The 15,070-nt window shown below is 42.9% G+C and overlaps 1 protein-coding gene across 2 annotated transcripts in view; it reads right to left on the bottom strand.

Moving 5' to 3' along the window:
* The window catches only part of gosr1 (golgi SNAP receptor complex member 1), a 60,521-nt gene that overhangs the window by 16,390 nt on the left and 29,061 nt on the right, over nt 1-15,070 (bottom strand). For both annotated transcript variants that reach the window (XM_084148176.1, XM_084148177.1), the window contains exon 7: nt 1,262-1,291. In XM_084148176.1, the coding sequence (XP_084004302.1) occupies nt 1,262-1,291 (30 nt within the window). The remainder of the gene's footprint in view (nt 1-1,261; nt 1,292-15,070) is intronic.

Raw genomic sequence — 15,070 nt, 5'->3', positions numbered from 1 at the left:
CAGTGCTCAGACTGTCCGCAATAGGCTGAGGGCTTGTCGGCCTGTTGTAAGGCAGGTCCTCACCAGACATCACCGGCAACAACGTCGACTATGGGCACAAACCCACCGTCGCTGGACCAGACAGGACTGGCAAAAAGTGCTCTTCACTGACGAATCGCGGTTTTGTCTCACCAGGAGTGATGGTCGGATTCACGTTTATCGTCGAAGGAATGAGCGTTACATCGAGGCCTGTACTCTGGAGTGGGATTTATTTGGAGGTGGAGGGTCCGTCATGGTCTGGGGCGGTGTGTCACAGCATCATCGGACTGAGCTTGTTGTCATTGCAGGCAATCTCAACGCTGTGCGTTACAGGAAAGACATCCTCCTCCCTCATGTGGTATGCTTCCTGCAGGCTCATCCTGACATGACCCTCCAGCATGACAATGCCACCAGCCATACTGTTCGCTCTGTGCGTGATTTCCTGCAAGACAGGAATGTCAGTGTTCTGCCATGGCCAGCAAAGAGCCCGGATCTCAATCCTATTGAGCACATCTGGGACCTGTTGGATCGGAGGGTGAGGGCTAGGGCCATTCTCCCCCAGAAATGTCCGTGAACTTGCAGGTGCCTTGGTGGTAGAGTGGGGTAACATCTCATAGCAAGAACTGGCAAATCCGGTGCAGTCCATGAGGAGGAGATGCACTGCAGTACTTAATGCAGCTGGTGGCCACACAAGATACTGACTGTTACTAATTTTGACCCCACCCTTTGTTCAGGGACACATTATTCCATTTATGTTAGTCACATGTCTGTGGAACTTGTTCAGTTCATGTCTCAGTTGTTGAATCTTGTTATGTTCATACAAATATTTACACATGTTAAGTTTGCTGAAAATAAACGCAGTTGACAGTGAGAGGACATTTCTTTTTTTGCTGAGTTTATATAATAAAAGAGCGCGAGAGAGAGAGTGAGTGAGTGTGTGTGTGAGTCAGTGAGTGAGTGAGTGAATGAGTGAGAGAGAGAGAGAGAGAGAGAGACTCCTCATGGGTATCGGAAATCCTCCAAAGTCCCAACAAGGATAGTAAAACAAGGAAGATTCTCCCTCGTGGGGACATTTCCCAGCTATTTTAGACTTAGGGGTTAGGTTTAGAGTTACAATTAGGGTGAGGGTAAGGTTTAGGGGTCAGGGAAAATAGGATTTTGAATGTAAATAAATTGTATGTCCCCACAAGGATAGTAAAACATATGCTGTTTGAGAGAGATAGTCTGTCTGCATTAGGCTTACCTTATTGTGTCATCCATCAGGCGGTCAGAGCTGAGAGTGAGAGAGACAGAGACAGAGAGCGAGAGAAGAGATGAAGAGACAGAAGAAAGTGACGGTTAGTTTCTGAGGTGAGGCAGCATCTCCACATCTCTCTGTGAGTCATGGTCAGGGAGGCAGCAATCGATGCCAAGCTTCCCAGAATCCTGATCAGGTCCCTGGCCTCGCTGCGCTGGGCCGGGAACCCCCCTCCCTCCCCAGCAGCACCCAGCCTAACAGAGCCGTTGGGCTGAAATACTCAACTTCGATTTATGTTGTGGGCCTTCATTCCAATTTCCCATTGACTTCAATGCATGATTTACAAGAAAATAGAGTTGCTTTTGTGCATCTTGAGTTAGGATGAGGAACCACTGAATGTGTCACAGGGCACGGTTGGGGTCATAAAGCCATATGATTTGATGGGATGGCTTATGACAGCTGTTGTGTCACCTGTGTCATCTTTATGACAACTCTATGACATTGCATTCACTGAAGCAAAAGGTCACATCAAACATTAATTACAGGAGTCATGTCCTGTCCACACACACATCAGTCTGCAGTCGGGGATAGCATTGTCAACACAGTATGGTACTACTATGGCTTTCTCTATAGCCGACGACATACAGTAGACTTTATTGGCTACAGCAGCATTCCAGTTATCTTCACAAATGAAATCTTTCTTCAATGAAGAAACATATGATTTCCAACATACATAAATGTCATCCTCTTGTCAATTTTTTAAATAAAACAACCTCTCAGAGCCGCATAAAACAGTGTTAAATAAATCTTCAGTCTAATTCTATAGAATGTCATGTCATTGTCAGGTGGTTTCAGGGGAGCTGTGGCAGACGTATAGCTATACTGTGATCTGTCGATCTCATAAAAAGGAGGGATGACTGTCTAGTAGGTTTCAGCTCCATTACATATATAATATGTAGGAGCGAGAGGAAGGCTGCAATTAGCTCTTGAAGTGCTTTTCCTTTGCTCTCTCCCTCCATCCCTTGCTCTCAGCTAGCTTAGTGCTAACACAACAGCTAACACTTTGCATGCTAATGCTGCATGACCAGACAGGAGGGAAGGAAGGAGGGGGTGAGGGACCCTCTCCTGAACGTATATCTGAAATGATATGAGAGATGTGTGCTACAGAATTTCCTTTTCACTGTCAGGCTTACATGGCCAATATATACTGGACTTAAATATATAATATCATAATAATAAAAGATGGGGGGGGAAATAAGAAAGGTTTATAAAAAATAAAAATAAAAAATAACACACACGGGAAATAAATATAGTGAACAAAAATATCAAACGTAACATGTAAAGTGTTTGTCCCATGAGCTGAAATAAAAAGAGCCAAGAAATTGTCAATATGCACAAATAGCTTATCCCTCAAATGTTGTGCACAAATTAGCTTACATCCCTGTTAGTGAGCATTTCTCCTTTGCCAAGATAATCCATCCACCTGACAGGTGTGGCATATCAAGAAACTGATTAAACAGCACGATCATTACACAGGTGCACCTTGTGCTGGGGACAATAAAAATCCGCTAAAATTTGCAGTTTTGTCACAACACAATGCCACAGATGTCTCAAGTTTTGAGGGAGCGTGCAATTGGCATGCTGACTGCAGGAATGTGCACCAGAGCTGTTGCCAGATAATTGAATGTTAATTTCTCTACCATAAGCCGCCTCCTTCGTTTTAGAGAATTTGGCAGTACGTCCAACCGGCCTCACAACTGCAGACCACGTGTAACCCCGCCAGCCCAGGACTCCACATCCAGCTTCTTCACCTGCGGGATCGTCTGAAACCAGCCACCTGGACAGCTGATGAAACTGAGGAGTATTTCGGTCTGTAATAAAGCCCTTTTGTAGGGAAAAACTTATTCTAATTAGCTGGGCCTGGCTCCCCAATGGGTGGGCCTCTGCCTTCCCAGGCCCACCCATGGCTGTGCCCCTGCCCATTCATGTGAAATCCATAGATTAGGGCCTAAGGAATTTATTTCAATTGACTGATTTCCTTATATGAACATTAACTCAAATCAAATTATTGAAATTGTTGCATGTTGAGTTTATATTTTTGTTGAGTAACACTTTGCCTTGATGACAGCTTAGCACACTCTTGGCATTCTCTCCACCAGCTTCATGAGGAATGCTTTTGCAACAGTCTTGAAGAAGTTCCCACATATGCTTAGCACCGGTTGGCTACTTTTCCTTCACTCTGCGGTCCAACTCATCCCAAAACATCTCAATTTGGTTGAGGTCGGGTGATTGTGGAGGCCAGATCATCTGATGCAGCACTCCATCACTCTCCTTCTTGGTCAAATAGCCCTTACACAGCCTGGAGGTGTGTTTTGGGTCATTGTCCTGATGAAAAAAAAAATGATAGTCCCACTAAGCGCAAACCAGAAAGGATGGCGTATCGCTGCTGAATGCTGTGGTAGCCATTCTGGTTAAGTGTGTCTTCTAAATAAATCACAGACAGTATCACCAGCAAAGCACCCCCACACCTTCACACGTCCTCCGTGCTTCATGGTGGGAACAACACATGAGGAGATCATCCGTTCACCTACTCTACATCTCACAAAGACATGGCGGTTGGAACCAAAAACCTCTAAATTTGGACTCATCAGACCAAAGGACAGATTTCCACCGGTCTAATGTCCATTGCTTGTATTACTTGGCCCAAGCAATCTGAGGTGCAGTTAACTCTAATGAATTTATCCTCTGCAGCAGAGGTAACTCTGGGTCTTCCTTTCCTGTGGCAGACCTCACAAGAGCAAGTTTCATCATAGCGCTTGATGGTTTTTGCAACTGCACTTGAAGAAACTTTCAAAGTTGTTGATATTTTCCAGATTGACTAACCTTCATGTCTTAAAGTAATGATGGACTGTCGTTTCTCTTTGCTTATTTGAGCTGTTCTTGCCATAATATTGACTTGGTGTCTTACCAAATAGGGCTATCTTCTGTATACCAGCCCTACCTTGTCACAACAAAACTGATTGTGAAGATGGCGCCGGAGGAGATGGCTGCCGCTTTACGGCCCTCTAACTGATTGTGCTATTGTGTGTGTTTTTTCGCGTTATTTGTAATTTATTCTGTACAAGTTTCTGCCACCGTCTCTTATGACCAAAAAGAGCTTCTGGATATCAGGACAGCGATTACTCACCTCGTGTTGGACGAAGATTTTTTCTTCAACGAGTCGGAGGCGAAGGATATTCTACAGACACCCGACAAGTCCCAATTCCCCGTCATTGCATGAGAAAGAGACAGAGATATCGTGGACGTAGGTATGGGTGCTTTGTAAGGATGCGACGGCGAGCGAGTAAGCTGCCTCTTCCATCAATCCTAATAGCCAACGTACAATCATTTGAAAACAAAATGGACGACCAAAGATCAAGAATATCCTACCACGGGACATTAAAAACTGTAATATCTTATGTTTCACGAGTCGTGGCTGAATGACGACATGGATAACATACAGCTGGCGGGATATACGCTACATCGGCAGGATAGAACGTTTGACTCCGGTAAGACAAGGGGTGGCGGTCTCTGTATACAGTGGGGGAAAAAAGTATTTAGTCAGCCACCAATTGTGCAAGTTCTCCCACTTAAAAAGATGAGAGAGGCCTGTAATTTTCATCATAGGTACACATCAACTATGACAGACAAATTGGAGAAAAAAAATCCAGAAAATCACATTGTAGGATTTTTTATGAATTTATTTGCAAATTATGGTGGAAAATAAGTATTTGGTCACCTACAAACAAGCAAGATTTCTGGCTCTCACAGACCTGTAACTTCTTCTTTAAGAGGCTCCTCTGTCCTCCACTCGTTACCTGTATTAATGGCACCTGTTTGAACTTGTTATCAGTATAAAAGACACATGTCCACATCCTCAAACAGTCACACTCCAAACTCCACTATGGCCAAGACCAAAGAGCTGTCAAAGGACACCAGAAACTAAATTGTAGACCTGCACCAGGCTGGGAAGACTGAATCTGCAATAGGTAAGCAGCTTGGTTTGAAGAAATCAACTGTGGGAGCAATTATTAGGAAATGGAAGACATAAAAGACCACTGATAATCTCCCTCGATCTGGGGCTCCACGCAAGATCTCACCCCGTGGGGTCAAAATGATCACAAGAACGGTGAGCAAAAATCCCAGAACCACACGGGGGGACCTAGTGAATGATCTGCAGAGAGCTGGGAACAAAGCAACAAAGCCTACCATCAGTAACACACTACGTCGCCAGGGACTCAAATCCTGCAGTGCAAGACGTGTCCCCCTGCTTAAGCCAGTACATGTCCAGGCCCGTCTGAAGTTTGCTAGAGTGCATTTGGATGATCCAGAAGAGGATTGGGAGAATGTCATATGGTCAGATGAAACCAAAATATAACTTTTTGGTAAAAACTCAACTCGTCGTGTTTGGAGGACAAAGAATGCTGAGTTGCATCCAAAGAACACCATACCTACTGTGAAGCATGGGGGTGGAAACATCATGCTTTGGGGCTGTTTTTCTGCAAAGGGACCAGGACGACTGATCCGTGTAAAGGAAATAATGAATGGGGCCATTTATTGTGAGATTTTGAGTGAAAACCTCCTTCCATCAGCAAGGGCATTGAAGATGAAACGTGGCTGGGTCTTTCAGCATGACAATGATCCCAAACACACCGCCCGGGCAACGAAGGAGTGGCTTCGTAAGAAGCATTTCAAGGTCCTGGAATGGCCTAGCCAGTCTCCAGATCTCAACCCCATAGAAAATCTTTGGAGGGAGTTGAAAGTCTGTATTGCCCAGCGACAGCCCCAAAACATCACTGCTCTAGAGGAGATCTGCATGGAGGAATGGGCCAAAATACCAGCAACAGTGTGTGAAAACCTTGTGAAGACTTACAGAAAACGTTTGACCTGTGTCATTGCCAACAAAGGGTATATAACAAAGTATTGAGAAACTTGTGTTATTGACCAAATACTTATTTTCCACCATAATTTGCAAATAAATTCATTAAAAATCCTACAATGTGATTTTCTGGAATTTTTTTTCTAATTTTGTCTGTCATAGTTGACGTGTACCTATGATGAAAATTACAGGCCTCTCTCATCTTTTTAAGTGGGAGAACTTGCACAATTGGTGGCTGACTAAATACTTTTTTCCCCCACTGTATTTGTAAACAACAGCTGGTGCATAAAATCTAATACTAAGGAAGTCTCAAGGTTTTGCTCGCCTGAGGTAGAGTATCTCATGATAAGCTGTAGACCACACTATTTACCAAGAGAGTTTTCTATATTTGTCGTAGCTGTCTATTTACCACCACAGGGAAACTTACATCCGTTCAACCTAATTTCTACCAGCATGTTAAATGTGAAACCAGAGGGAAAAAACACTCTAGACCATCTTTACTCCACACACAGACACGCGTACAAATAAATCCCGCTATGCCCTCCAATGAACCATCAAACAGTCAAAGAGTCAATACAGAACTAAGATTGAATCGTACTACACCGGCTCCGACGCTTGTCGGATGTGGCAGGGCTTGCAAACTATTACAGACTACAAAGGGAAGCACAGCTGCGAGCTGCCCAGTGACACAAGCCAACCAGACGAGCTAAATCACTTCTATGCTCGCTTCGAGGCAAGCAACACTGAAGCATGCATGAGCGCATCAGCTGCTCCGGATGACTATGTGATCACACTCTCCGTAGCCGATGTGAGTAAGACTTAAGCAGGTTAACATTCACAAGGCCGCAGGGCCAGACGGATTACCAGGACGTGTACTCCGAGCATGCGCTGACCAAACAAATAACGTTCTTCTGAAAATCGTCAGTCTATTCTTGTTCTGAGAAATGAAGGATATTCCATGCGAGAAATTGCCAAGAAATTGAAGATCTCGTACAACGCTGTGTACTACTCCCTTCACAGAACAGCGCAAACTGGCTCTAACCAGAATAAAAAGAGGAGTGGGAGGCCCCGGTGCACAACTGAGCAAGAGGACAAATACATTAGAGTGTGTAGTTTGAGAAACAACTGGCAGCTTCATTAAATAGTACCCCCAAAACACCAGTCTCAACGTCAACAGTGAAGAGGCGACTCCGGGATGCTGACCATCTAGGCAGAGTTGCAAAGAAAAAGCCATCTCAGACTATACAATTAAAAGAAAAGATTAAGATGGGCAAAAGAACACAGACACTGGACAGAGGAAGATTGGAAAAAAGTGTTATGGACAGATGAATTGAAGTTTGAGGTGTTCGGATCACAAAGAAGAACATTTGTGAGACGCAGACCAAATGAAAAGATGCTGGAGGAGTGCTTGATGCCATCTGTCAAGCATGGTGGAGGCAATGTGATGGTCTGGGGGTGCTTTGGTGGTGGTAAAGTGGGAGATTTGTACTGGGTAAAAGGGATCTTGAAGAAGGAAGGCTATCACTCCATTTTGCAACGCCATGCCATACCCTGTGGACGGCGCTTGATTGGAGCCAATTTCCTCCTACAACAGGACAATGACCCAAAGCACAGCTCCAAACTATGCAAGGACTATTTAGGGAAGAAGCAGTCAGCTGGTATTCTGTCTATAATGGAGTGGCCAGCACAGTCACCGGATCTTAACCCTATTGAGCTGTTGTGGGAGCAGCTTGACCGTATGGTACGTAAGATGTGCCCATCAAGCCAATCCAACTTGTGGGAGGTGCTTCAGGAGGCATGGGGTGAAATCTCTTCAGATTACCTCAACAAATTGACAACTAGAATGCCAAAGGTCTGCAAGGCTGTAATTGCTGCAAATGGAGGATTCTTTGACGAAAGCAAAGTGTGAACGACAATTATTATTTCTATTAAAAATCATTATTTCTAACCTTGTCAATGACTACATTTCCTATGCATTTCATGTATGTTTTCATGGAAAACAAGGACATTTCTAAGTGACCCCAAACTTTTGAACGGTAGTGTATATATTCCTACCACTCCTAACTTCCTACTACCCACGGTGCCTCATCCTATCCCACAAACAAATAGTTCTGTGATCTGTGAAACAGTTCTGTTAATCACTGAGGCATTGTGTGTTTGTGTGTTCTTTTTCTTTAGAATTTTCAAATAAACTTGAAGTGTTTTATGATTAATAGTGATGTTATGCTTGTACTATTTTGGACACACTGTCCTCAGGCTCCAGCTTTATGTTGTATGTTGATCGTATTAATACGATTGTTTAATGCCCCTATACCGGGGCAGAGCAAGTAGGTCAAGCACGTGCAGCCAATGAGCTACTTTGTTTTGCCCGCGATATTTATTACGGCTTCTACTTTTAACATTATGTGCTTTGGCACCCTCATTGCCCCAATATGTCTCTGTCAAAAAAGAGAAAAGTGGACGCAGAGTGCAGAGTGTTCCAAGAAAAATGGTCATCCTATTTATTCACGGAATTGAATGGGAAAGCTGTATGTTTGGTGTGTTCAGAGCATGTTACAGTGCTGAAAGAATATAACCTTCGTCGCCACTATGTGAGTCTTCATGCCGACAAATATGACAACTTTCAAGGACAGCGGAGATGAGAGAAGGTGAATGAACTGTTGGCGGGTCTGAAGAAACAGCAGTCTGTGTTTACTCACAGTCGAGACATCAGTGACGCTGCAGTGAAAGCTAGCTACCTCATTGCTAATGAAATCGCAGTGGCTTCAAAACCATTTAGTGAGGGTGAATTTGTAAAAACATGCATGATGAAGGCAGCGGAGATTGTGTGCCCTGAAAAGCGGCAGGCTTTTGCAAATATCAGCCTGACAAGAAACACAGTTGCAGACAGGATTTCCGATCTTTCAGTGGATTTGGACAGCCAGTTGAAGCAAAAAGTAAAGTCATTTATTGCGTTTTCGGTTGCAATTGATGAAAGCACGGACATTACAGATGTTGCACAACTGGCCATTTTCATCCGCGGAGTTGATGACACATTGACCGTCACCGAGGAGTTCGTGGAGTTGGTGCCGATGACAGATACAACGACAGCAGCTGATATTTTTACCGCACTCGTCGGCGCGCTGGACAGGGTTGGAGTGGACTGGTCCCGCGCTGTCAGCCTGGCTACAGATGGTGCGCCCTCAATGATCGGGAAAAAAGCAGGCGTTGTGACAAAGTTCAGAGAGAAACTGCAATCTGCAAATGGAGGACGTGATTTTTTGACTTTTCACTGTATTTTGCACCAGGAGGCTTTGTGTTGCAAGTCATTAAAGATGGATAACGTCATGAAGGTGGTCATCCAAACTGTTAATTTCATCCGATCCAGAAGCCTGAATCACTGTCAGTTTGACAGCCTTCTCAGAGAGAAAGACCACATCTATGGCCTGCCATACCACACTGAGGTAAAATGGTTAAGCCGAGGTGCTGTGCTGAGGCGTTTCTTTGATTTACGAGAAGAAATTGAACAGTTCATGGAAGAAAAGGGCAAACCAGTGTTAGAATTTCATTCCGCAGAATGGATGCAGGACCTTGAATTTATGGTGGATGTTACAGAGCACCTGAATAACTTGAACAAACAGCTGCAAGGGCGCAACAAAGTTGTCACGCAGTATTATGACAGCATACGTTCTTTCAAGTTGAAGCTGTCATTGTGGGAGACGCAACTTGCCGGTGGTGATGCAGCTCACTTTCCCTGTCTGAAAAATGTGTGCGCGACCCAACATGTGGCAGACATGAAGCGGTTCAAAGATAAAATAACGGGACTGTTACGGGAGTTTGAGCAACGCTTTCAGATTTATGTTTATATGTTTTTATGTTGATGTGCTATTGTTTTTAATTGATTTTATTTTATTTGTATATTTAACCTATTCTTGACTCTGTGGTTCTTGCACTTGTTTGGCGAACAGGATTTCATTATTTTTATCTACATTTCTGCCTGAGAAATGACACCCTGATATAGTTCTGTGATCTGTGAAACAGTTCTGTTAATCACTGAGGCATTGTGCGTTTGTGTGTTCTTTGTCCTCAGAACTTTCAAATAACTTGAGGTGTTTTATGATTAATAGTGATGTTGTGCTTGTACTATTTTGGACACACTGTCCTCAGGCTCCAGCTTTATGTTGTATGTTGATCGTATTAAAACAAAGAAAACAATCTGAAGTTGTTGTTTTTAAGTTATATATATATATATACAGTGGGGAAAAAAAGTATTTAGTCAGCCACCAATTGTGCAAGTTCTCCCACTTAAAAAGATGAGAGAGGCCTGTAATTTTCATCATAGGTACACGTCAACTATGACAGACAAAATGAGAAAAAAAATCCAGAAAATCACATTGTAGGATTTTTTATGAATTTATTTGCAAATTATGGTGGAAAATAAGTATTTGGTCAATAACAAAAGTTTCTCAATACTTTGTTATATACCCTTTGTTGGCAATGACACAGGTCAAACGTTTTCTGTAAGTCTTCACAAGGTTTTCACACACTGGTGCTGGTATTTTGGCCCATTCCTCCATGCAGATCTCCTCTAGAGCAGTGATGTTTTGGGGCTGTCGCTGGGCAACATGGACTTTCAACTCCCTCCAAAGATTTTCTATGGGGTTGAGATCTGGAGACTGGCTAGGCCACTCCAGGACCTTGAAATGCTTCTTACGAAGCCACTCCTTCGTTGCCCGGGCGGTGTGTTTGGGATCATTGTCATGCTGAAAGACCCAGCCACGTTTCATCTTCAATGCCCTTGCTGATGGAAGGAGATTTTCACTCAAAATCTCACGATACATGGCCCCATTCATTCTTTCCTTTACACGGATCAGTCGTCCTGGTCCCTTTGCAGAAAAACAGCCCCAAAGCATGATGTTTCCACCCCCATGCTTCACAGTAGGTATGGTGTTCTTTGGATGCAACTCAGCATTCTTTGTCCTCCAAACACGACGAGTTGAGTTTTTACCAAAAAGTTATATTTTGGTTTCATCTGACCATATGACATTCTCCCAATCCTCTTCTGGATCATCCAAATGCACTCTAGCAAACTTCAGACGGGCCTGGACATGTACTGGCTTAAGCAGGGGGACACGTCTGGCACTGCAGGATTTGAGTCCCTGGCGGCGTAGTGTGTTACTGATGGTAGGCTTTGTTACTTTGGTCCCAGCTCTCTGCAGGTCATTCACTAGGTCCCCCCGTGTGGTTCTGGGATTTTTGCTCACCGTTCTTGTGATCATTTTGACCCCACGGGGTGAGATCTTGCGTGGAGCCCCAGATCGAGGGAGATTATCAGTGGTCTTGTATGTCTTCCAATTCCTAATAATTACTCCCACAGTTGATTTCTTCAAACCAAGCTGCTTACCTATTGCAGATTCAGTCTTCCCAGCCTGGTGCAGGTCTACAATTTTGTTTCTGGTGTCCTTTGACAGCTCTTTGGTCTTGGCCATAGTGGAGTTTGGAGTGTGACTGTTTGAGGTTGTGGACAGGTGTCTTTTATACTGATAACAAGTTCAAACAGGTGCCATTAATACAGGTAACGAGTGGAGGACAGAGGAACCTCTTAAAGAAGAAGTTACAGGTCTGTGAGAGCCAGAAATCTTGCTTGTTTATAGGTGACCAAATACTTATTTTCCACCATAATTTGCAAATAAATTCATAAAAAATCCTACAATGTGATTTTCTGGATTTTCTTTTCTCAATTTGTCTGTCATAGTTGGCGTGTACCTATGATGAAAATTACAGGCCTCTCATCTTTTTAAGTGGGAGAACTTGCACAATTGGTGGCTGACTAAATAATTTTTTCCCCCACTGTATGTATGTATGTATGTATATATATATATATATATATATATAATGATTTTTCCGGTCCGGCCCACTTGGGAATAGATTTTCCTCCATGTGGCCCCTGAGCTAAAATGAGTTTGACACCCCTGGTCTAAGGGATAAAAGGGTAGGCTAGCCTCTCACCTAGGGTGGGAGTTCTGTAACTAAGTACCTATTGATGAAACCAAACGCAACAAAAACAAGTCTTTACTGCTATTATTATCCCAAATTGTTGTTACAGAGCTCTCTTTAGGCAGCAGCATGTAATTGGCCAACTCCCTCATTTCCCCTAAGATCAACTCCATTATGGAATTTTCTTTGATTGCTGCTTATTGCTTTCTCTCGCTCCTCAGTTTAACTTGAACTAGGGCTGTGGCGGTCACTAAATTTTGTCAGCAGATGATTGTCAAGCAAATAACTGTCGGTCTCAAGGTAAGTGACCGTTAATTAACAAACACATTTAGCATCTCCTGGCTTCCACACATAGCCTACAAGTCACTGATGCAGACCATTGGAACATCTACATTTAAAAAAAGTCTAATAAATCCATGTAATATAGCCTACATTATTTATTTTAGACAGGTCTAAAGAAACATATGAAGAAAACGTAGTCTATTTCAGAAGAACAGAATAGCATACTTTGAGTTGTCCATATGTTAGGTCCTGATCTGGCTATGGCATATGGCTGTGGTCTACACTAGTTCATTTAGCAGACAAGATTTGGTTAGAATTCCGTGGCCTTATTTTATTTTATAGTATGAAGAATACAATTGAACAAAGCTGAATAAAATAGAAAGGATATTTTCTCCAAACAATTTGAGGGAGTGCGCACATGTGGCTATTCTGAGTTTATCGGTTAACAAAGAAATAGGTACTCCTATATGCTTAATTTAGAGTTATTAATGTAACTTTAGTTGTTCTATAAAAGTTGGGCTATATGTTTTTTATTTTTAATACATTGTAAGGCTGCATTATGCAAATAATGATGATTTGAAAAAAGTCGCTTGAAAGGCATGAACTCAGCATTTTTTTTTTGCGCAGGCTGTACACACTTCATCAGTCTCTCATTCACAATTTGACAAGCACTTGATAATGCCTTGAATTTCCCGGCGGCATCCCCTTTGTGTGGCCGTAATGCACCCTAAAAAAAACCATGCCTTTTGCGGCCAGTGGCCATTTTTCCCATCTCCCTGAGTGCTGCGCAATCCAAAGGGTCTTTCTCACAGGCTACAAGTGAAGACAGACACTTAGGGGACGCAAATGGGCGCGTCCTTATGCAATTCCGAGGTGCATATTGAAGATATTGGAAGAACTGTCCACATTTAATTTTCGTCAGCCAACAAGATGAGTAGGCCTAATGAACAGCAAAAGCACTAGCCTATGTCAATCTACTGTCCCCCATAGTACAAAAGTCAACCTATTCTATTCTGTGCGAGAAATAAATATTCCAAAACATAGTCTGGGACAGTTCTGGGGTGCAATAGATCCCAAATTAATACAACCACTAGCGTCAAAACATTTTTTATGCAATGTGGCTGACGCAACAGATCAGAACGTTTAGCTTAAAAATGTTGATACACTATTAGGCTATTTCTTCACATTATAAAGCTCAGCAATGCCCACATGGAAGTAGACTACAAGCACGAATGTTCCATTAGCGGGAAAACACCATTATCAAAAGTGAGCGCAAATGTGATTATGCATGTAATGCTTTTATTATAAAAAGGTGCATTTTTATGGTGAAAATGATCTTCTCCAAATTGAAACTCGGGTGCTGCATATGTATGCCAGTTAGGCTCTAAACCCCTTGTAAAGCGGATTAATGTGCTTCATTTTAAGAAGTTATGTGGCCACTTCAGTTGTGATACAAACCTTATCAAAACATATAGGCCTATGGGCTAGGATACATGAGGTGTGCGACTATGATTAGAAAAGGTCGCAAAAAAAGGCATTGTTTCTTGCCTTATGCTGGGCATCATTCACAAGTGATAGGCTAATATTGTCACCCATCAGACTATTCTTGACTAAATCTTGTCTTTACATATACTAAATAATATGTGTGTGAAATTTGTTTTGATTTAGAATGGACCATTATCATGCACCTGTCTCGAAACGGGGCAGCGGGAAAAATACATCTATGCACTTAAATAGCGGATGGAGGACGCTTTTCTTGTGGTTCATTTTCATGCTAGCCAGGTAGGCTATACTCCTGTTGTAAAGATAAACAATGTGCTTAATATTAGGAAAGTTGAGAAATAAATATAATAGGCCTAGTCTGATGGGATCCTCCTCGTTTTAGTAGAGGCCATCACTCTGTTTTCTCTCGCAATTGCATAGCCTATAGAAATGTTGCGCAACATGAGCTCATGGGCTCTCATGAAGTGTTTGATTAGATTTTCCATTACATTTGCATTGATGTCAGAATGATTAGAGGGACAATAGAGTGCTGAGTACCAGGCAGTTAGCAAGTTCATGACTCGTGACCGCCGGTGTGGCGGTAATACGGTCACCGCAACTTGAACACATTTTCCGGATGGCTGTCCTTCCAGTGCAGGTGTGATGAGATGGCTATTATAATGGCTAACATGGTGAAGTGACTGAACAGACTGAGAAATAATAATTGTTGTGAATCTGATCTACAGTGAATACAACACTTAGCCAGCTGCACACAAAGACCAGGCACTGCATCACTGCATGTCTCAAATGGCACCCTAATCCCTATATAGACAGTGAACTACTTTTGACGGGCCTTGGTCAAAAGTAGTGCACTATATAGGGAATACGGTGCCATTTCATCACTGCATCACAGTGGAAGAGAGGAGAAGAGCCAGGAAGCATTGCACTTCCTGTATATATTACAGCATTATGGATGCTAACCAATTAGAATGGAGCTAGTGGTGGGATGAGATGACTGTTACAGTATATGGGCACTGGGCAGCATCTTACATTAAATAGTGATGTGATGGAAATACTGTACGCATACTGAAGACAAGGCAATTTGCTGCTGCTGTTGCTCTGTGTGGCTTTTAAAGGAGCACCCCCACCCCACCCTT

This window comes from Coregonus lavaretus, assembly GCF_964263955.1.
Source record: "Coregonus lavaretus genome assembly, chromosome: 30".
Taxonomy (NCBI): domain Eukaryota; kingdom Metazoa; phylum Chordata; class Actinopteri; order Salmoniformes; family Salmonidae; genus Coregonus; species Coregonus lavaretus.
The sequence above is the reverse complement of the archived record's forward strand: the minus strand, read 5'-3'. Positions and strand labels throughout refer to the sequence as shown.